General features: G+C 40.9%; 1 protein-coding gene across 1 annotated transcript in view; it reads right to left on the reverse strand.

Moving 5' to 3' along the window:
- Nucleotides 1-23,823, reverse strand: part of Lpcat2 (lysophosphatidylcholine acyltransferase 2) — a 52,742-nt gene that overhangs the window by 19,296 nt on the left and 9,623 nt on the right. The window contains exons 3-11 of the mRNA XM_048355575.1: nucleotides 21,952-22,169; nucleotides 19,803-19,915; nucleotides 18,067-18,127; nucleotides 16,989-17,047; nucleotides 15,151-15,185; nucleotides 12,792-12,846; nucleotides 5,354-5,436; nucleotides 2,788-2,913; nucleotides 1,082-1,235 (exon numbers count right to left, since the gene is read on the reverse strand). Of these exons, the coding sequence (XP_048211532.1) occupies nucleotides 1,082-1,235; nucleotides 2,788-2,913; nucleotides 5,354-5,436; nucleotides 12,792-12,846; nucleotides 15,151-15,185; nucleotides 16,989-17,047; nucleotides 18,067-18,127; nucleotides 19,803-19,915; nucleotides 21,952-22,169 (904 nt within the window). The remainder of the gene's footprint in view (nucleotides 1-1,081; nucleotides 1,236-2,787; nucleotides 2,914-5,353; nucleotides 5,437-12,791; nucleotides 12,847-15,150; nucleotides 15,186-16,988; nucleotides 17,048-18,066; nucleotides 18,128-19,802; nucleotides 19,916-21,951; nucleotides 22,170-23,823) is intronic.

Here is a 23,823-nt window from a genome sequence, read left to right on the forward strand (position 1 = left end):
ACAGTCATCTTCAGAAAAGAACATTCTTAAGTCTTTACCCAAATGAAACAAAAAGCCTACATTTATACAAAACCTCTGTATGAACACTCAGGTTATAGCTATATGCAGAATTGCTCAGAGATGGACTCTAATCACATGTTCCCCAGCTGAGGAACAGAGTTGTCGATGGTGGTACATCTGTCTACACACTGAGACTCTACTTGGTACTAAAGAGGGACGGAACAGGGATACACACACCACCCTGGAATCTCAAATGCATGATGTTACGTGAAAGACACCAGAATGGAAACTCTAATGCCTCATGGTCACACAGATCTGGCATCTGGAGCATGCAGACTTACAGCAATGCACAGACACTCCAGTACTGCCAGGACAGGGGTGGGAAGGGTTGACTACAAACACGGGATTGGATTTTTGCACAAATGTTGTGTCTTGGTTGCCAAGGTAGTTTCCTGCCTCTCTGAATAGGCTAGAACTCAGAATTGTCAGGAAAGGACTGAATTTTCCTACCAATGTCCTATGTCAAAAAACAAAAAGTAAGAAATCCTAGTAAACTTGAAATCCTAGTAAACTTTTTCTTAAGATAGCTTTTCAACATTTTATTTTTTTAATTGCCAATACGTTCATATTCACAAGCAGAAAAGAGTTGAAAACAAAATCTACTTGTGATTCATACATTCTGGAGGAAGTCCAGAAACGAACAGAATAAAACCCTACCACATATACCATGCCATCAATGTATACATTTTTATTTAAATTCTGAGATCATCACCAATGATACAACCTTCTCCAATTCCACATTATGGAGATGACTCTATGGTCACTGTTTATTACTGGCCTAATAAAGATTACACTAACATTTGAAATAAATATGTACTATCATTACTGTTGCAATACACACATATGCAATTATTAGTTTTCATACTAGGCAATAAAAAAGTAAAATGTGTGGTAAAACTACAAGCTCAGTCTTGATTCTTCTGATACTTAACAAGTCTCTGAAATACCTTGCTTACCGTATCAGTCTATGCCCTGTGAGGACTGGCAGAGTCAAAGCGTGAAAGATTAAATTTTAACATACCCTGTCAAAGAGTGCGAAAAGTTGTCGCAGGACATCTGAAACCGGTAACTTCAAGTACTCTGCAAATTCTTCAATTCCAATTCTGCCTCCTTTTGAGGAACTTGCAATGGATGCATATTCATCCAGGTGCTTACGAATGCCATCCCAATCTAGTCTAAACCGAGAATCACACACACATGATTAGCTCTTCACAGCCTACCTGGAAAGCTTAGGAACACTGTTTCATTTATTTATCCAAAGGAAAATACACTGTGTAGGTCAAGACTGAAATAGGTTCTTAAAGGGACATATTGAACACATCTGTAAACATTTGATTTTTTTAAAAGAATCTCTATATAATTGATAAATATCCTGGAATACCAGAGGGAATAAAAATGAAGTCAGAAGAACAGTGTGGTAGAATAAAGAAAATGAGAATACAAATTTTATTCTAAATGTTAATTAGTATCTAGTTGCTACCAAAGAAGCTGCGTATCTGGCTTTCACAGAGCTTTGAGGCTACGAATTCATACTTCACAAAATATTGCAACCAGGAGACTCATTAGACTATATACACTTCCTCCAGTATGTTACAATAAATAAAGTCAGTTATAATAAATGAAGTCAGGATGGTGAAACACTGGAAAGTCTACTGTAGCTTGCATCATATCTGACTGTCATTTCTACATCTAATTTCAATGTGTAGCTACACTTTCCAATCTATAGGCTACTGTGAATGTAATACTAAATAAAACAAGAGCAAGGCATTTTACTATCTAGAAAGTAGAAATAATATTTTATACCATTTATCAAAAATACAATATGTATATATATATATTTATATATAATTTTTTTCTGGTCTTAAGGCTTGGGACTGAGGGCCTAGACACTGTTCCTGACTTTCTTTTGCTCAAAGCTAGTGCTCTATCACTTGAGCCACAGCTCCATTTCTCTCTTTTTGGTAATAAACTGGAGAGAAGAGTCTCACAGAGTTTCTTACCCAGGAAAGCTTTAAACTGTGATCCTCAGATCTGTCTCCTGGATAACAAGGATTACAGAAGTGAGCCATGGTTGCCCAGTCAAAATTACTGTATTTTAACATTTAACTTGGATGCAGTGACTCAATCTGCAGCAACTTCCTAGAATAGACATCAAAGCCCACTGAAGCTCTATACTCGGTACATTTCTACTAGGACTAAGAACAGAACAAACCTAGAACTTTCATACAAAATAGCTAGGCAGGAATGTTGCAAACGGTTTATACCAAATCACAAAAGCACCAAGGGGTGTTTTCGCCTTTGGATAGAAAAACAAGTACCAGAAAATAAGAAAGGTAGATCTAGGGAAAGTATTTAAAAAGCATTGGTGGTCAGAATTATTTTTTTCCATGTAAAGTATCTAAGTATCTATCATATTATGCTAACCTTCTGGTAGCAAAGCGAGAAGACTGATTGGCTACAGGGAATCATGTCCAACAAAGAAGGCCACCTATATCCATGTTCTCTGTCCCTTGCATTCCTCCTGGGACCAAAATATGCACAGATCCTCAACTGAACTGTTCTCAAAATAAGTATATAAATAAACCAAACTCCACAATAAAATGGAAGATAAGCTCCCCATCCTAGCTTTCCTAACAAACACCACAGGATCTGAGAATGGAGCAAGCCAGAGAAAAGATGAGCTCCTTTGCTAAGACCCATCTAAAAGTATAGTAAGAAGACACTTACTTTAATTTACGGCTGATTTTGGTAAATTCCACCAGCCCTGCTTCCATGGGCAGCGTGAGCTGTCCCGCCGAAATCATCAGCCTGCAGTCCTCGTATGTGTGGTCTGTCACCGGCACGCCCAGAGCTCTGCAAGAATTAAGAGGGGAAAAAGTCCAACATTTCACAGAAGGTGATGAGTTTTTTCACTAGGCTTGAACTGATTAACACATAATAATACATGGAAGAGCACAGCTACTTTTTTTTTTTAATACAGGGATTGTGGCTTTCTTTGCCAAAGAAATACATTTTCTCTACTCTTTCACAGACTTGCTGTGGCCCAAGTAAAGCTTTTTACATCTCATGTTTCTATGTGTATTGCTGGGAAGTTTTGTGCTCTCTCTTTCTCTCTCTCTCTCTCTCTGTTATCAATACCAGGGATTGAACCCAAAGTTTCACACATGCAAGGCAAGTGCTCTTGAATCAAGCCCCCAGGCCTTATTTAGTGTTTTAACTAGAACAATAATAATTCACTTGAATCTCATGTAATCTAAAGATTTTGGTTTCAGACTTAATGGATCGTTTACCAGCTGGGGACCTTGTGGCACTGGGCCTAAGATTCATTCTTCTCATTGTACCTAGGAATAATTTTGTAGGCAATACCTGGGTAGGTGCAGATACATTTAAACTGTAAGTAGCATTTGTACATTGTTAGAGAACCTGTACCCGAGACACTGCCACTTGCCTTTCCTCATCTTTTGTAACTAGCGGACCCCTTGTTACATAGCAATCTTGCAAAATACTGAGATAAATAGGTACTGAGCTGATATTTCCTCCAAACCTAACAGCCTCCATATCTAGAGCAGAGCCTCCTGCCTGTCTACCTCCCAGCTATTCAGAGACTGAATGACTGTAAACTAGATTTGGAAAATGCATGCATTAATAAGAAATAAACACACACACACACACACACACACACACACACGAAAGGCTAGGCAACACATAAGATGTTTTCCTCATGACTCCTCTTCATTAAGCTTTATTAGCAAGTAGAAATCATAAAATGATGTCTTCAATTTTATTTGACTTGGTTGTATTGTTAGAAGCATTAACTCTTGAATGAATGTGATTTGAATAACACATGTTTTCCATCAAAAACCAGTTCTCTGGGCTATTTTTTATGAATAAATACTTGAGTGTTAGAATGTTTAAGAAGGTAAACAAAGCTTTAGAATATTTCAGGAATTACAGTATCTTGTGTTATGCGAGAGTGAATAGCTTGGGCTCTGTGACCAGGAAATGTGGAGCTGAACCTAAAAGTGGTCACTGCTTGGGTGGTACAGGGCCTTGAGCCACTCCTTCTTTGCCTCCTGGAGTTGTTGTGAGGACGCTGTCTGGCACAAGTAATGGGCCAAGCATGTGACCCCAGAAATATTTATTAGTAGTAGTGCCACCAGCCCCTCATTTCTGCTGGGATCTTCATTTTCAACTGCTGTTATCTCATATGTTCCTACTTCAGCCTCATAATAATCAAAACCATGAGAGGCCAGGCACTAGTGGCTCACACTTGTAATCTTAGCTACTCAGGAGGCTGAGATCTGAGGGTCTTAGTTTGAAGCCAGCCTGGGCGGGAAAGTCTGTGAGATTCTTATCTCCAAGAAACCACCACAAAACCAGAAGTGGTGCTGTGGCTCAAAGTGGTAGAATGCTAACCTCAAGCAAAAGAGATCAGGGAGGGTATGGCCAGATCTCGAGTCTAAGCCCCACGCCCACCACCACCACCACCAAAACATAAGAGGCAAGGCAATAATTTTCATTTCCATGACAAGAAGGAACTTTGGAGGGGCCTCATTCAAGTTTGTGTAGCAGACAAGGTTCTCCTTGGCTAAGTAAAGCTCTAAAGCTATGAAGTTCTTGCTGAATTCAGGGTTCCTGCTGAAGTTTTACTAAGAAAACACGAAGAGGCAGTTAGCTCCAGAACTCCTGCAGGGGGCGACAGAGAGAGGCATGCTTGGGGCAGGGGTGAGGAGGGTACACCTACATCTGCCTGGGAGCTGGCACAGTGTAACATTTATCTGATTAGGACACTGGCCAGTTAAAACTCCTTGTAGTGCAGGAAAATGTTCACCCTATGGTTTGCAGTTTCTAAACCGTAATGTCCTAGCCATTCCTGGCTAGGGGAGCTGTTTCCCTTTCCTGTGTATTTGTCCCCTATAAACTTGGACCTTTGGGGATAGCTATTTGGAAGCTGAAGGGAAAGAAAGAAGGCCAGAAGGGCATCGCAAGGCTCTGTCCCACAGCGTCAGGACAGCCTGGAGACTGTCTGTGAAAGGCACCAACTTATCTCTTCTGCCTATTATGCCACACTCCATCTTTCTGGGCAAGGCGCATTTCCATTGGTTTGTAGCTGCAACTGGGAAATAATTTTAGGTTATTTTTTCTGACATCTTCCTTATTTTACTTATCCAAATAAGTTGGGGGAAGGAGATGCTTAGGAAAAGAAGGAGAAAAGCCTTAAAGCAAGGTTAAGTAACTTTTTACCAATGATTTCCCAGTTACTTACTAGTTATAATGAAGTATAGACACTTACTCTGCCATTAGACCCCGGACTCTACTGGCAAAAAGCACAGGATCTTTTTTTTCTTCATCATTTGGTACTTGAACAGGCATAAACTGAAAGACAAATGCACCTTTCTATAACAGTCCTTCAGCCCATGACATCAATGTATAGACCATCTACAGAGTCCTTTATCAACCTACCAATCTCCAGAGTCCTTTATCAATCTTTGAGTGCAGGTGACTGAACAGAATACAAAGATCTCTAGGCATGGACTCGGGAGATCTCTCTCCATGCAGGCCCTGCGTCTGCCTGTGTGCTAACTCTTGTAAGGTCTCATTGGGCTCCTCAACTCTGAATGAGGGTCCCTGTCACTTGTCCTATTTGTTATGAGTTACAACGAGCTGAGGTATGCAATTCTGAGGGTATAAAGCTGTAGCTACTAATGCTGTTCTCTCACACCTGCATTTCCCCTTCTCAGATCCCTTACATAAAAAATTTCTTTTCTTTTCTCTTTTTTTTGTATTTTATAGTATTGTCTTCTCTGTTCATTTCAATGTCGACCATATTTTTACTATTTGATTGGACTTTATGTTTTGATCATTCTCTTTCATTTTTCTTTTTAAAGTCAACTCCCGCTGTCATCTCAGGTATGCAGGAGGCTGAGATCAGAAGGACAGTAATTCCAGATCAATCTGGGGGAGCAGAGTTCATGAGACTTCACCTCAATAGAAAAAGCTGGGTGTTGTGGTTTGCTTGCCATTCAGCTATACAGGAAATAAGAGGATTGCTGTCCAGACTGTCTCCTCCCCACCACACATAGCATAGGGAAACACTGCCAAAGCAGAAGGGGGTGCCTAGGGAAAGGAGCAGTCAGAATAGCTAATTCTGCAGATAGTGCCCTATGAAGTATTTTTTACATGACTGCAGCTGTTTAGGGGTGCAGTTTTACTAATAGTTACTGCTTATTGAATTATCACTATGTACCAGGTGCCATACTGGCTTTCTGTGCATCATTTTACTTAATTAACTTTTTCTCCATTTTTATCATGAAGAATTAGGGTTAAAATGGTCATCATGGTGGTGCATGCTTGTAATCCCAGCTGCCCAAGAGGTAAATATTTGGAGAATGTGGTTCAATGCCAACCTAAGCACAAAGATAGAAAAACTTAATATCAACAAGATAGGCATAAATGCTCATGCCTGTAATCTCGACTCTGTGGGAGACAGACACAGGTAAGAAGAATGAAGTCTGAAGCCAGCCCCAAGGAAAAGAATGAGCTTATTCACAAAATAATGAAGCCAAAAAGGGGCTGGTGTGTGATTCAAACGATAGAATGTCTGCTTAACAAGTGTTACGTTCAAACCAAAAAGAAAGAGTAGGAGGGGGAGGAGGAGGAGGAGGAGGGGGAGGAGGAGGAGGAGGAGAAGGAGGAGAAGGAGAAGGAGGAGGAGGAGGAGGAGGAGAAGGAGGAGGAGGAGGAGGAGGAGAGGAGGAGGAGGAGGAGGAGGAGGAGGAGGAGGAGGAGGAAGAGGAAGGAAGAAAGAAAGGAAGGAAGGAAGGAAGGAAGGAAGGAAGGAAGGAAGGAAGGAAGGAAGGAAGGAAGGAAGGAAGGAAGGAAGGAAGGAAGGAAAGAGAAAAGAATCAGAAAGGTTAAATGATACTCAAGGTATCATGGCTCAGTTAATTCCACTCAACAAGTATTGCTTGAACGAGTCTGTCACATGTCAGACAGTGTTCAGATTCCTGAGGATATGGTGAAGAACGCATGCCCAGGAAGCCCTCCCCACAGAAGTGTGCTCTACAGTGAGAAACATCCAGCAGGAAGAGCTGGCACCTGCGACTCGGAGGTAGGTCCTTTACATCCAGGGCTTTATATGATTAGCTCTCAACACTTTCCAGCTGTACATCCTATCATTGGCTAGAAAGAAAAAAAAATATGGGTGGAAAGAAGTTAAACTCCACAGCCAAAGCCACACTTATACAGTAGTTAGGATTCAAAAGAAAAAAGAAAGGTCTGTATATGGAAATAAAACCCCATATTTTCCTAACAGACCTGTTTCTAAATCTTGTTTCTCACAGGTACAGGTGAGTCAGAGATGAAGCTGAAGCAAAGGAGAGAAGAGCAAGCCCCAGTACTTGGCAGTAACTTGAGTGGCAGGGTGTGGATGAGACTAAGTGGGAAGAAGATCTAGGGGCTCCTGCAATGACCCCATGAGAGAACCTAAGCACTGGGCCAGGAGGGGCGAGGGTATCCAGCACAGCTGGGAGGCAGGGAACATTTCACATGCTCTGGGTCTGGGTGGTTTCACTGTGCACATTCATTTTATTACCTTCCTCAAGTGGGAAGAGCACTGGATCCTGGCTCTGCTGTAAGGTCCTGGAAGCCATGCTGCTCCAAGGAACCTCCCACTCAACAGGACCTCCCCCCTCATGACCTCGAAGGCCCCTCCATTGGAACTGTGCATTTGCATTTAGCATCACTATCCTCTAGGGTGGAGAAACAAATCACCACCAGGGGTCCCCATGTCACTTTAAAATCCCTAGCAACACCAGTTAAACAAGTATTACTAAAAATTCCCTGCAACCTAATAGGATAAATAGATTTCCTATATTTACATAGTTTGAAATTCAAGGAAGAAAACATGAGGCTGAAATTAATGTTCATGAGTTCTCTAACAAAAGTTTTAAGAAAGTAAAATTTTTAAATTGACAAATATTTACTTCTGTGTGTGTGTGTGTGTGTGTGTGTGTGTGTGTGTGTGTGTGTGTTTAAGGCCAAATGGCCATTTATAGTACTGTTGTTTTATAAGTCATAAAAGTACATGGAGGAAAACAAATTATTGCTAGTGTTGATCAAATACAACATAATGAACTATGGGCTTTGTTTCTACTTGTGCAGGAAATGTTGTCCGTCAAATGTCTTTCCATAACTCTGGAATTAGCCTGGCATTGTATTCTTGAGGAAATAAACTGCACTGAGAACACAAAATAGTAAGAAGTCTGGATTTAACACTGTTGGACCTTGGAAACCCCTTGCTTCCTGGAGAAGCAACGCAATGTAAATCATAATCAAGTACCTCTCCTACCTATTTAAGAAGGGCCTAGACATCTTACCATCACCTTGCCTAGGATCATTTGAGCTCCTAACAGGAGCACATCTTTTATTTGGAAAGTAAAATCAAGTGAAGGGAGGAGCCCACTAGTGTTATTATTGAAATGGTCCCAACACACATTGAAGTGCTCTAGGAACTTCCCTTTCCTTCTCACCTCCATCATCTCCCATCATCCTCTGTTCTCCCAGCAAAATAACCTGGTGCTATCTTGGGTTCCCAGTCCCTTCACCTGGCCATAGACATTGTTTTCAACACCACATCAGCCATGGTACCAAATGCATGACCCTAACGTCATCCTCTAAACTCCTCAGTCAGTTCCTCTCGTTATGAATTAGGGCTTAACTCTCCCTCACCTGCTCTGGCATAGGCTGTGACATAGGAACAAGCCAAGGGCCCTCTGGCAGCCCATCTAGCTCTGACAGAGGGAGCTGACCTCTGCCACGCTCACAGTGCCTACTTTCAATTGTCTTGGCGTGAGAGCGGGATGTCTTCCAACCCTGCCTTCTCTTCCTGGGAGAGACCCTAGAGGGATGCTAGAGGAAGTTACACCTACTCCATGCTTCCAAGATGTGATTCCTCTTCTACCTCACTCTGCCTGGCCCGCTGGCATGTGCATCACTTCCCGCTTCAGGGGGAAGGCAGGGATGGGCTGTTTCCCGTCCCTTTGCATCTGAGGCTGGGGCTGGCTCCACAGATTCCCTCCCACCCCCGCCCCACCCATGATCTCAGCCCCTCACTGCATATTCAACTCTGCCAGATCGTCCCAGGGAGGAGGAGAAGGCTGACACATCTGCCGATTAGCACCACATTCGCTCACCTCTATAAAAAAAAGTTTTAAAAGTGCCTAACATTAATTTATTCTTAAAGAAATAAAAATCTTCTTTGTAATTTCAGTGTCATCTCAGTGCAGAATGCTCATGAAGCCCACTCATGCTTGGCTGGATGCTGAGTCTAGCATTGTTGCCACGGTCCTTCCTTTCCCAAACTAGATAGTCTTTTGAAATTAAGAAAACCCACTAGTACCACTGAAGACTGTGAACTGCTCACCATAAAGTACTTTAGTTATAATGCTGGCCACTATCAGACCACTATAAGTTTTGTAAAGGAATTTTTCGGAAGCAGTATGTACCTACAGTGTGTGGATTCTAAAGTCAACATGCTCTGAAGGCATGCCGGTATGTATACACACTGTGAAGAAGAAAGCTAGCCTAAAGGTCAATGTGAAGGTCATGTTTCCATTCACAAACTAGCTGCAGCCACATGGTGGTATTTGTTCAATTTAGCACTCATTCTCTGTCACGGAATAAATAAACTAGCATATTTTGAATGTGTCACATTTGAGTTTCCTTTTTCAGGATTTGGGGTTGTTTTTATTTTATTTTTATTTATTATTTATTTATTTTTTACTAGTTTAAACTCAGAGCCTTGTGCTTGCTAGGTTTGTTTGTACAGCTGGCACGCTTGCTACCACTAAGCCATGCTTCCAGCACCAGCTTTTTTGCTGGTTGTTTTGGAGTCTCTTGGACTTTTCTGCCTGGGCTGACTTTGAACCATGATGCTTTGGGTCTCAGCTTCCTGTGTAGCTGAAATGATGGACATAAAGCACTGGTGCCCACCTTACTAGCTATCTTATTCCCTGGGCTCCTGAGCGGTGTGCTTACAAAGGCATATGTGGGAATGGCAAATGAATACATGCAACCATAAAGCCACACTTCTGAAACATACCATGATATCATTTGACGATTAGGAAATAATTTCCAGCAGAGCTGCCCTGTCAAAATACATGCGGGCTGGGAATATGGCCTAGTGGCAAGAGTGCTTGACTTGTATACATGAAGCCCTGGGTTCGATTCCCCAGCACCACATATATAGAAAATGGCCAGAAGTGGCGCTGTGGCTCAAGTGGCAGAGTGCTAGCCTTGAGCAAAAAGAAGCCAGGGACAGTGCTCAGGCCCTGAGTCCAAGGTCCAGAACTGGCAAAAAAAAAAAAAAAAAAAAATACACATTGCTCAAATCCATCCTTACTCAAAGATGCCAGAGACCAATTTCATTGAGCAAGAAGTTTACAACTTATCTTCTTCTCAAATCCAAGAGTTAAGAAACGGTAACTTTTTCAAAACAAATCTCTATGGTGGGGAAGCAGGAGATGGTTGGAGAAATGGCAGCCAGAAATTATCACTAAGCATTATTTATACACTCTAGATGTCTGATAATGGTTTCAGTAATTGAAGAGTTTGGTTTTCACCATTTCTGAAAGGAGATGTAAAATTCTCAACTATAGCAATCACAATAGTAAGCTGTCCTGTGACTCCCCAAACTGAGTGTCTAAAGGACAATCCATGTAAAGATCACCTTAAATATACCTAATACCACATTCTTTTGTTGTTGTTGTTGTTGCCAGTCCTGGGCCTGAGACTCAGGGCCTGAGCACTGTCCCTAGCTTATTTTTGCTCAAGGTGCTAACCTTGAGCCACAGCGCCACTTCTGGCTGTTTTCTATATATGTGGGGAATCGAACCCAGGGCTTCATGTATATGAGGCAAGCACTCTTACCACTAAGCCATATTCCCAGCCCCTCCCCATACCGCATTCTTGAACAATGCATAATGCATCGTGTGTGTGTGTGTGTGTGTGTGTGTGTGTGTGTGTGTGTGTGTGGCAGTCCTGGGTCTTAAACTCAGCACCTGGGCCTGTCCCTTAGCTTTTTTGCTCAAGGCTAGCACTCTACAACTTGAGTCACAGCTCCACAACTGGTTTTTTGCTGGTTAATTGGAGATAAGAGTCTTGTGGACTTTCCTGCCCTGGCTTCTTTCCTCCCAGTCTCTTGAGTAGGCACGAACCTCCAGCACCCAGTATTGAATAATGCACCTTTAACTAAGTTTAACCAATATTCAAGAAGTTTGGTACTGGGGCTGGGAATATGGCCTAGTCCTACACATGAAGCTCTCGGTTCAATTCCCCAGCACCACATATATGGAAAACGGCCAGAAAGGGCGCTGTGGCTCAGGTGGCAGAGTGCTAGCCTTGAGCTGGAAGAAGCCAGGGACAGTGCTCAGGCCCTGAGTCCAAGGCCCAGGACTGGCCAAAAAAAAAAAAAATGGTACTAAAGGTATGCGGTTCAGTAGTAGGGGATTGCCTATTAGACATGAAGTTTAGTACTGCCAAAAAGAATTCTAAAAATATATTTACAATAGCAACAAGGATTTCCATAAGAGAAAATAGGAGAATCTCTGAGCAAAGCCTGGCTTTTCTGAGCCACAGTGTAGATAGTGCCTGAAGAACTGCTGAAATTCTTGTTTTAGTTACATTCCAATGGTAGAGAATTAAACCATTCAAGTATCATAAAGCAGTTAAGAGCTGATGTGGCACATATCTATAATCTCAGCTATTTTGGAGGCAGAGGCAAGAGGATTCCAAGTTAGAAGCCAGTTTGGGCAATTTAGAAAGACGTCTCAGAATAAAAAGGGTTACGGATATATCTCCATGTAGAGCGCTTGCCCTGCACATGAGACCCTGGGTTCAATCCTCAACACCACAAAAACAAAAATAAATAAACTACAATAAAATTGCTCGGATTTGCATAGGAGAAAGACAGCACCACAGATTTAAAATAAATATAATTAAAAATAAGCATTCTAAATGAAAAGCCTCTGTATTTCCATCTTCCTGCCCTGCACCACAAACCTAACACATCAAATCCTGATGGATACAACTATTTCCAAGCAGCTGAAAGTCATTTTGTTTGTGAGATTAAGGAACAAAGACTACATTCTTTTCTTTGCCAGAAAGTACTATTCAAACCGATTGCAGAATCAGCTGGAAAAATGCAAGTATTTTTAGTTTAAAAATAAAAGGAAGGGCTGGGCACCAGTGGCTCACACTATTATCCTAGCTGCTCAAGACACTGCAATCTGAGGATCGAGATTTGAAGTCAAGATGGGCAGGAAATTCTGTGAGAGTCTTATCTCTAATTAAGCACCCAAAAGCCAGAACTAGACCTGTGGCTCAAATGAAAGTGGACTATCCCTGAGAAAATAAAGGTCAGGGTAGTGCCCAGGCCCTGAGTTCAAGCCCCAGGACTGGCATACACATACTAATAAACAAATGGGAGAAGGAAAAGAAAGGAGGGAGGAAAGGAATGAAGGAAGGAAGGGAAGAAAGGGGAAAGGAAAGGAAGGGAAAGGGAAGGAGAAAAGAGGAGAGGAAAGGAGGAGAAGGAAACCCATGAGATGGAAAAGAAAGATGTTGGCAGTTGTACCCAAGGAGTGAATGTCCTTCAGTTGTCTCTCAGCTGGATCAGGTAAAGTTCTGAACAAAGCCCCATGGCAGTTCCAAGACCACATGGACTGGCTTACCTCCACTTCCACCTTTGTAAAGGGCTGGCAGAAAGTGAGCACACAGAGCTGGAAGCTGGGAAGAGAAAGAGGAGGACATCTTACATGGAAATCCTGCTGCCCTCCCTACCCGGCGCTCAATGGCTTCCCACTGACACTTCCCATTTATAGATGCCACACAGCAGCTGGGACGCTTCTTCAGCTTGGGCAACGATTCTTACTGTTCAAACATCACATCACTGGGGACACCAACCATGTCCTTATTGCACTGCACTCGCCAGTCAGAGCCACAGCTTGACCGACTGTGTCTTAGACTCAAGTTTTGCAGTTTCCTTAGCAACTTAGACTTTCAAGCCACTGTCACCAGAGAAACTACCCCCAAACTGTTTTAAGGTTCATTAATGACATTAAAGGAAAATTCCTGAGAGCAACCTTATATTCCAAATCTTCTGATAATAATATTTATAAACTGTCATGGAGCCTTTCCTTAAAAGAAGGAACTGTATAAAAATCACCTCCTATTAATAAATATTTTCCTTATGGAGAAATGTTCTGAAAACTGCCAATTTGTAAAGATCTTTCTTCAAAGTCATTAGCCAACTCTCACAAAGATGATTTTTAAAATAGTTCTTCCTCTTTGCAGCTCTACAGCATATATTTACAGACCCTGGATAAGATTTCTACAAGATTTTTCAGTTTAACCCAATTGCACAATTGATCCAAAACTCAAGCAGACTAGATTAGTCCATATGTTTAACAAAGCAACCAGTTAATCTTTTTTTGCTGTTTAGAAAACAAAATGTAATTTGCCTAAAAAACATTCTGGACAAGGCTCCTATAATCCTAGTAACTCAGAAGGCTGAGATCTGAAGATCCCAATTCAAAGCCAGCCCAAACAAAAAAGTCTATGAGATTCTTATCTATGAATAACTACCAAAAAGCCAGAAGTGGCTGTGGGTCAAGTAGTAGAGCACTACACTTATGCAAAACAGCTCAGGGACCTTGAGCACCTTCCCCTTGAATTCAAGACCCAGTACTGTCTAAGGAAGTTAGGAGTTTAAACAAGGAATCTGGTGGGAAAAATGAATTCAGGAAGTAAATTTAGTACTGCTGTAATTAATTATAAATTAGTAATGTAGTAATTCTCAAGTCTTCTATCTGAAAGGCACTAGCACTCCTCAGATGCTAAAGGGTGGCCCCAGAAATCTAAGTATGTTTGGAAATATAAAAATGTAAACCCAGTTGCTCAGGCACTGATGTTTCTAAAATGTCCTTGTTCTACTTATTCTCCCTACTACTTTTCTTGTATAAAAGTCAAAAACCAGGAATTCAAAATCAGTAGTTGCATGCAGTCTGTACTATACTCTAATTCACGAGATGGTTTCTTAGAGAATTAAAGATAATATGCTATCTACATATATTTTTCAATGTTCTCCTTATTGTTATGTTATTCAACCACCAAGGACCAAAGCACAAGAGAAACACAAGTGTTTTCCACATGTGGTAACTTTTCATTCCACTCACCCTTAAATTATCTATTCTGATTTCAATTTATCATTTCAAATGTGCACACACATATTTATGAGAAGAAGAAGCTAAGTAATACTTAATATTTTTTCTCTGAGTTTCAGAATTTTGTGCAACTGGGTCAAAGATATCCAAAGAAGGAATTGCTGTGCTTGAAAGCTTACGACTTTCTTCTGCTTCCCAGGGGTCATCTGTGGCTGAGCTCTGTCTTTATATCTTTTTATCAAAACTGGGCAGGCCCGAGGGAAGAGTCCTCCAATCCAGCCTTTATGATTCTCACCAAAACTGAATGAGGCTCAATTTTTTCCCCCTAGGGGAGGAACTACATAAAAAAATCTTGAAAGCCAGATTATCTCTCCCTGTTCTGGTCTTTTCAAAGGTAGATTTCACTTCTTCGTTTTGTTCAGTCATGAAACCATTTCTCTTCCTCCTTGCCTACGTGCATATAGAAACTGCTGATCATTGCACTTTGGAAATCCAACAGCAAAACCAAAATGTTGGTCAGCACACATCAGAATCATGATATCTATTTCAGGCTATAAAACTAAAGTGTCAATAAACTGCCTACACGGATGTTGCAAAATATGGATGGAGACACCAGCTCATCGAGCTGCAATGGAAATGGAGGTGCAAAATTCAAGTTGAGTATGATGCAGACTTGCCTAGGACCCATCCAACATGCTGGCTGACTGGGAGACACTGGGGTGAAAGGGCAAGACAGCAATGCTCTCTGTAGAGATTAGTTACAAGATGGAAGACTCTGACTAGGTAACATTACTAAGGAATAAGTGATCTTTGGTGCCTTTGTTGACATAAAATGCACACAGACTGAGAGTAGACACAAGTGACTTACAATGTAAATCCTTGCCACGTCCAGGTCACAGTGTCCTACAACAACCAAAGGATGTAAACTGTTATCGTGGAGATATCCAATGCAACAATGTTCTTCTCTTAATACTAGGATTCAGAGCACATTGAAAAGTAAAGTACACACATTATTATTCAGTTACGGTGAACTGATCTATAGATTCCTGAGTTAATTATCTGCACAGAAAAGACTTATTTTGCTACACCACTATCTTTTTGTGGAACAACTTGCTCTAAACTTTTAAGGGAACTATTGTATATGCTCAGCAATTTTCCTGTCTAGAAAATTAATTTGCTTACCAAAAAACAAAACAAAATAAAACAAAAAACCGAAACAGTTAATGTCTCACAACTGTAATCACAGTGCATCAGAAGGGAGAGACAAATCAATTTCAAGACTATCTCCTTCTAAAAAACAAAGTAAAATCAAAGGAACTAGAGATGTGGCTCAGAGGGTAAAGGCCCGGAGTGCAATCCCCAATGCCACACAAATGATTAACAAAAACAAAACAGAGGGCTGGGGATATAGCCTAGTGGCAAGAGTGCCTGCCTCGGATACACGAGGCCCTAGGTTCAATTCCCCAGCACCACATATACAGAAAACGGCCAGAAGCGGCGCTGTGGCTCAAGTGGCAGAGTGCTAGCCTTGAGCAAAAGGAAGCCAGGGACAGTGCTCAGGCCCTGAGTCCAAGGCCCAGGACTGGCCAAAAAAAAAACAAAAAAAAAAAAAAACAGAGCTCGTGTGTATCATCCCAGATATTTAGGAGAAGAGGATCTAGATTTCATGCCGGCCTGGGCAAGTTTCTAAGATCCCTGCTTCAACCAAGAAATAGCTGGGCATGTTAATGTGTTCCTGTCATCCCAGATACATGGGAAGCATAAGTAGGAGGATGGAGGTGCAGGCTGGCTCCAAGCAAAAAGCAAAACTCTATCAGAAAAATAAATATCAGAAAATTAAAGCAAAAATGACAGGGGCTATGGTTCAAGTGGTAAAGTGTCTCTTATCAAGCACAAAGTCCAAAGATCAAACCCCAATGCCACAACAACAACAACACAAACAGAATTCATCAACTGTCAAAAAGAGGGGTTGGGCACTGGGAATATGGCCTAGTGGCAAGAGAGCTTGCCTTGTATACATGAAGCCCTGGGTTCGATTCCCCAGCACCACATATATAGAAAACGGCCACAAGTGGCGCTGTGGCTCCAGTGGTAGAGTGCTAGCCTTGAGCAAAAAGAAGCCAGGGACAGTGCTCAGGCCCTGAGTTCAAGGCCCAGGACTGGCAAAAAAAAAAAAAAGAGGCGTTGGAAAAAATTAAATTAATAAATTCACACCTACAAATATAGAAGTAAAAGTTGAACAGATTTTTATTCCTTTTTTTTTAACCACCGACATCCAAGGTTAAGAAGTCAGCCACTAAATAGAAGGAAGAACTGATCAAGAATCTTAATTTTTTTTTTTCTGGTATCAGTGTTTGAACTCGGGAATTTCTAATCTCACACAACTTGCTAGATTGGTATTCTGCAATGTAAATCAGCTTCGTGTGTTGTAGTTAACTGGAGATGGAGTTTCTCCAACTTTTCTGCTCCAGCTAGATTCCAACTTCAGTCCTCCAGATCTCAGTTCCTGAGTAACTAGGATTACAGGCATGAAACTCCAGCATGGGTAGCTTTATTTGAAACATTTTGAATGCTAGACAGTAAGCAAAACAAATCTGCCCAGATTGCTTGCAGCACTTTTGTATTCCTTCAAATGTGAAAGGGGATGCTAAACAATGTGTGCCACTTAGAATAGTGAAGTTCTCCCCGTGGTAAAATCCTGCTCACCAGAGTGTTGGGGTATCTGAGGAGGATGGGCTGCACAGGAACTCCCGGAATGAAGGCCCCTAGAACCACAGTAACAGTTCACAGCATGGTTTGCATGTGAAGAAAACCAAGAGTCACATACACAGTCATTACCAATAGCATAAAGGTACTAGTAGTTTAACAGTCCACATATCGTAAACTATCTGTCAGTGTTTACCCAAGTGAAGGTTTTTTTAAATTAGGATTTAAACAAAATATCAAATGCTGTGCCTAAACCACATAAGCACTTATTTATTCATTCATGTGTGCTTCCCAAATTATTCAACAAGGTATTTTTTAACAGCGACAAAAATCAATGCAAAGACAAAATAAGAATATCTGGATGAAACCAAATACTCAAGCAAAACTGCTACAGTGGCAGAAGTGAGTCAGAACTTGGGCCCTGAGTACTCAGGCAGCCCGCAGAAAAGCCCTCAGTGTGTGCAGGAAAATGGCATTCGGGTGTGCAGCCTTCAAAAGGTGCAAAAGGGAGTGAGCCCAGGAATGCAATGGTGGATTCCAATGGTGTAACTCCTGTGAACAATTAACTTACAGTTTAACAAAATGAATACCAGGAAGCTGGAACATGCGTTTGGGAGGGGGAATATTGTGAGGTCAAGGGGAGGGGCAGGTGAGCGAATGCAGTCACAGTCATGATAGTGCATGTGTGCGAAAAAAGAACCACGTAACTTGACGGGATGGAGAATGATGAAAAGTGATCAAGAAGAGCTGGACTCATAAACGGACATGTTGAGTTGAAATCCCTTTGTTCAACTACTTAAAGAAAACAATAAAATTTCAAAAAGAAGTAATGAACTAAGATTTCAAGGAGAGGCAAGTAAAGGGGAGAGAAGAGGAAAAGGAGGGGAAAGACTTTACAAAGGAGTTCTTATGCCAAAAAGGAAAGCAAAGGAGAAAGTTCTGTGGAATCACAAGATCAAAAATGTTTTATCAGGAAGGAAGGCTCAGAGAAAACTCTAAGTTATTTTGTATATTTTGGCTGAAGCATTTGAGAACTTTCACACTACTTTGTTACAGTACATAATTTAATTCCTCTCACCTGGTTTAAAAGTAATCAAACAGGACCGATTAGTACAAGTGCCTTCTGGGAAAACTAGTATCTTGGGAGAAAAGGAATAGGTTTAATATTTCAGACTAATTAATAGATTTCTTCTTTATACACTTTCTATGACTTCACAGACAGCTACTTAAAAAACTAAAATGATATAATGAGTGGTCACTGAATCCCAATGAGAGCTATCCTCCTCTAAGAGAAGTGTAATTGGACCATTAAGATAATTAGAAAATAGATTTAAACTTCCAACCAACAGTATACTTTATTGATAAAAGACCCTACATTTCTTTCATAATGATGTTTTTACTAATGATCTGTTTTTACTAAAGAAGACACAGAACAGTAAATCATGGTCCAGGCACACATGCCATGGGCATCATATTAATTCTTCTGGTATTATATATCAGTAGCCAGATAATCTCTTACACTCTTGTAGATTTCCTGTGAAATGCCATCTTCTCCCACACAGAGATAAGAGACACCACAGGCCCAAGGCTGTGGGCTTCCTGAACTCACACTAGGGAGCACAACTTAATAGCTTGGGTCTGCTTTGTTTTGTTTGAGGAAGTGTTTCTTTGAATACATTCCTTGTGAAAGATACATGATATGGTTATTTTCCCCTTTATCTAACTAAGATAGCTTTTAAGAACATAAAAGAAAGTCCCTGCCGAGATGGCAGTTAATAATGCGCATTTCATAATACATAAGAGAGAAAATAGGACTGGGTGAAATGACTATAATTAGTTTATTTGTATTAAGAATAGGTATCATTGCATCTTCCAATTTTGAAAAATGGGTTTTCTAGGACATGCAGATATAATAACCAATATGTTGTATTCAGTGGAATTCCTACACCTACATTACAGGAATGTGTAGAGAGTAAAGTCTAACATCTCTGAGGGGCACTAAAAGCACCCTGCCAACTCTCATTCTTTTGACAATACTCCCCTACCAAGGGTTGCTCAGTCAATGTGTCAATATTCTGAGCAGGTTTCCAAATCATTCTTCTTCTGGACAAACGGAAAGTTCCCTCACAAACTTATCAAAATAAACTAAATCAACCTACTTGTTACCTTCTGTCTAGTAATCCTAGATCTATGTCTTAGAGCCAAAGAGAAAAATCAAACTGTTACAGCAAATGCCACCTCTTTACAATCATCTGTGAAGTCACTGCTCACATGCCTTCATTTCTAAATCTCCTGGTCCTCCATTCCTGGTACTGTGGCACTTATATGTCATCCTAGGCACCCTGATCATGATGAGACCCTTAATCTACCACAGATTTCTTGTCTTTATCTGAGCAAAGATGGGGATGCTTGTTAGCACCAGCCTGGCTTGCTGGGTAGTAAATATGGAAAAAAACTCAGTTAAAAACTCAGGGCCTGAGCTTCTTTTGCTTAATGGTAGTACTCTACAACTAGAGTAACTACAGCACTACTTCTGGCTTTTTGCTGGTTAATTGGAGATAAGAGTGTCAGACTTTTCTCCCCAGGCTGGCTTCAAACTGCCTTCCTCAGATCTCAGCCTCCTGAGTAACTAGGATTACAGGCGTGAGTCACCAGTGCTGGCCAGAGTTTCTTACTACACCCAGTCATCCCACATCCTGCATCCATTATGCTAAAGATGCCTAGTGCAGGGAAGATCTGTGGATTCAAATGAGCAGGTCCACAGAGGCACAACATATTGCCAACATAAATCAACCACCAACTGCTGTGTTTTACCTGGGGCCATTCCCCGCCTGATGTGGCTCGCTTTATTATCTCATTTATTGTGGTTTTTCGAGAATCTGGATCTACACGGGACACCAACACTGGTTGCACAGCCCGTAACAGTCCTTTAAAACAAACACAAATCACAATCTAGTCATGTTTTGGCTAAAGCCACCATGTCAATAACACCAGATAAATTATAAAAACAAACTTTGTGAGACATTAAAATGATAACAAATCAAAGATAACAAGCAAGGGGAAAAAAACTAAAAAAACTAAAAAAAACTAAAAAAAAAAAACTAAAAAACTAAAAAAAACTAAAAAAAACTAAAAAAAAAAAAACTAAAAGTTTACCAGAATTTAGATTCTAATTTTAAAAGGAAAGGTGGATATTAACTCCTAAAATTATTTCATTGCTTTAACCAATGTAAGCAACAGAATACAGAATGCAGCCCCTGTAGTTCCTCCTCAACTGACATGAAACCTTTGGAATATGTGATGAGATTTTCTTGTTTGATTTTAGGAAAACCTGGAAAATTGGGGATGTGAATTCATGGGACACAATGGTAAGAGGTCATCATTACTTATTTTACTGCAATTTTCAGTACAACCGTCTTTTTTTTTTTTTTTTGGCCAGTCCTGGGCCTTGGACTCGGGCCCTGAGCACCATCCCTGGCTTCTTTCTGCTCAAGGCTAGCACTCTGCCACCTGAGCCTCAGTGCCCCTTCTGGCCGTTTTCCATATATGTGGTGCTGGGGAATCGAACTGAGAGCTTCATGTGTAGGAGGCAAGCACTCTTGCCACTAGGCCATATTCCCAGCCCAGTACAACCGTCTTCTAAACAGCTTCCCAGGACATGCAAGATCAACCTCAATTTACCAAAATCTGTTGCTTACTCACAGTTTTTCAGAACAAAAGTCTCATTGCACAAAGCAGTGGAGTTGCACCCTGAAGATAAAGATCTGCCTTAGGAAATGACAAGGCTGCATGATCTCTCCAGAGATTATGATTATCTGCCTTATTATCTCTCCAGAGCCGCCAGGTGACATTGGGAAACCTTTACCACCACACTCCCATCACTCCCATCATAATGACCTTGGGACACCTGGGAGCCAGAGCCGTTACTTGGAGACTGAGTCGCGTGGGGAAAGAGTAAAGCGTCTGGTAGGAAAACATTGCCCTGGCTTCATTGTTGTTAATGGCAGAAACCACCTACTGTTCTCTATCATAATCTTCAAAGACTTACACACAAATCCTTCAGGCATATTTAGGATATAATAACAAAATAAGATTTAAAAAATAGTACATTTATGAGCCTAATACTCTGGGCAGAAATTCATGAGAGCAAGTACCTAATGATTCGGTTTGTTTGTTTTATTTTGTCAATGCTTTGGTTAAATTTTCTCTCTCAAAAAAACAAGTCAAGGGGCTGGGGATATAGCCTAATGGCAAGAGTGCCTGCCTCGGATACACGAGGCCCTAGGTTCGATTCCCCAGCACCACATATATAGAAAACGGCCAGAAGCGGCGCTGTGGCTCAAGTGGCAGAGTGCTAGGCTAGCCTTGAGCGGGAAGAAGCCAGGGACAGTGCTCAGGCCCGGAGTCCAAGGCCCAGGACTGGCCAAAAAAAAAAAAAAAACAAGTCAAGTCTATTTAGTACCTAGAAGCTAGTCTTCTTAGTTCTATGTAAGATCAACAAGGTATGAAGATTCAACAATACAAGATTGTTTTAGGGAGAAAGGTAAAATATACAGAGAAGGTCAGTTTCTGATTTATTTTTTCCCACAAATTCATTCTTTCTATACACTCACTCTTTCCATATAGTAGCTCATTATAATCAAAGGAAATAATATTTAAAATGTACTATAGTTTTAACTGTATTTTTTTTTTGGTCTTTTCTGTTTTGGTACCGGGGATCGAACCCAGGACGTTGCACTTGCTAGGCAAGTGCTTTGCCATTGAGCTACATCCCAGCCCTAAAATGTTCTATAGTTTTAAAAATGATAATCAAAACCTTTATGTGGCTGGGTACCAGTGGCTCATACCTGTAATCCTAGCTACTCAGGAGGCTAAGATCTGATGATTGTGTTTTGAAGACAGCCTAGGCAAGGAAGTTCATGAGATTCTTTTAAGTGAAAGCATGACCATAGCTAGAACTTACTGCCCATCAGAGGGGTGTATGCATTCTCATTCCGAGACACCAGGGAAGGTAATCCTGCCACAACACAGGCAATTCCATCAAAGAACGTTGAATGAGGAGCAACAACAAAAATTGGTGCTTCCAAAGGACTGGCGATCTTTCCTTTCACAGTAACTAGAAATCCCATTGAGAAGAACAAGGCATGACCCAGAAACTTCAAAGCTGGGTGAGTAATTTTCCTATGAAAATAAATACAGAAAAAGACATAATTAGCTTCTCAAATTGAAGCTAGCCAGCAGGGCTTTACTCTGAAATACAATAAGGAAACCCAAACATGCCAGAAAATGTTACTTAAAATAGGAGGAAAGAAGACGAACAGCGACCATTTCCCTGAATTCAAGCATTATTCTAAATGCTCATCTATAATCATGTGGTTTGTTTTTCTTTCCAGTATCAGGATTTGAACTCAGGACCTTGTACTTGCTCAGCTGGCACACCACCACTTGAATCATGCCTCCATCACAGCTTTTTGCTAGTTAGTTAGAGATGGAGTCATGCAGGGTTTTCTGCTCAGGCTAACCTCAACCCTGATTCTCCAGATCTCAGCCTTCTGAGTGGTTGGGACTACAGGCATGAGCCACCAGCACCTGGTTCCTCTATTAATTTTTCATTGACAGCCTAATCTGATGAAGTGCTCGTGATAATATGTACTTATATTAAGTACTTCTTATCATCATCATATACATTTTACATATAATATATGTTTTTATAATTATTAAGTAGTACTTATTCTCATTTTGAAGATGAGAAAAATGAGGCACAGAAAAATAAGATAAACTTGCTCAAGAATGTGAAGTTAACAAATGGATCCATTATTATAGAACCATGAAATGAGAGAGGTGAATTGTCAACATGCATCCACGCTGAGACCATCCAAGCTCATAAATACGGGGCTGCCATCTTCCCAAGCACTGAGAAGCCTGGTGCTGAATTATTTTAGGGACAATTTTTTTGGAGTAAATCTTATCTCTACTGTCATAGCACTTAGATATTGTCAAGAATCTTCAGAGGTGGATCTGCTACCTAGTTTTCATGAAACAAGAACATGCTGAGGAGATGCTAGCATTTGCTGACTTATGTTTGTAATCTGAGCGACTTGGGAGGCTGAGATCTGGAGGACTGTCGTTGGAAGTCACCCTGAGTATAAAAGTCCTTTAGACTTCATCTCCAAAATAACCAGCCAAAAAGTTGGGCTGGAGGAATGGCTCAAGTAGTAGAGTGCCAGCCAGACTAGCAAGCCAGCAAAAGAGAACAAGTTCACAGTCTTGAGTTCAAAACTTAGTGCTACAGAAACAGTGGGACAAAGGGTGAACTAATTCAGCAGTGATACTCACTAGGCACTATGTTGGAAATAAACTATACAACTTGGGGGGGGTAGAGAGGGAGGGAGAGAAGGAGGGAAGGAAAAACTGGGAGAAAAAGAAGGAGGGATGACACTGTTCAAAAAGAAATGTACTCATTACTTGACTTATGTAACTGTAACCTCTCTATTACAATTTTAAAAAATAGTTTCTGTAAAAATAAAAGTGCTAGCAAAAATGATTCTCCAACTACAGATTAATTAATCAAGCTGTGCAGGACATGTAAGACAAGAAAGACCAGTTCCTGATTTCATAAGCTCAAGAAAAACAACTCTGAGACTCTTACACTGTTCCAATGGAATGGTTATGATATAAATGAACACAAACTTTGCCTGAAAAGTAAAATAAAGTATGTGCAGTCCTCCCTCCCTCTCTGTGGGAAATAGTCACAGGAAGCTAGGGAGGTAAGACAACCCTCAGATGCTCAAGTCTTTATATAGCTTGATGGAGCACTTTCCCATAGCCCATGCAT

Source organism: Perognathus longimembris, chromosome 10 (assembly GCF_023159225.1).
Source record: "Perognathus longimembris pacificus isolate PPM17 chromosome 10, ASM2315922v1, whole genome shotgun sequence".
NCBI lineage: Eukaryota > Metazoa > Chordata > Mammalia > Rodentia > Heteromyidae > Perognathus > Perognathus longimembris.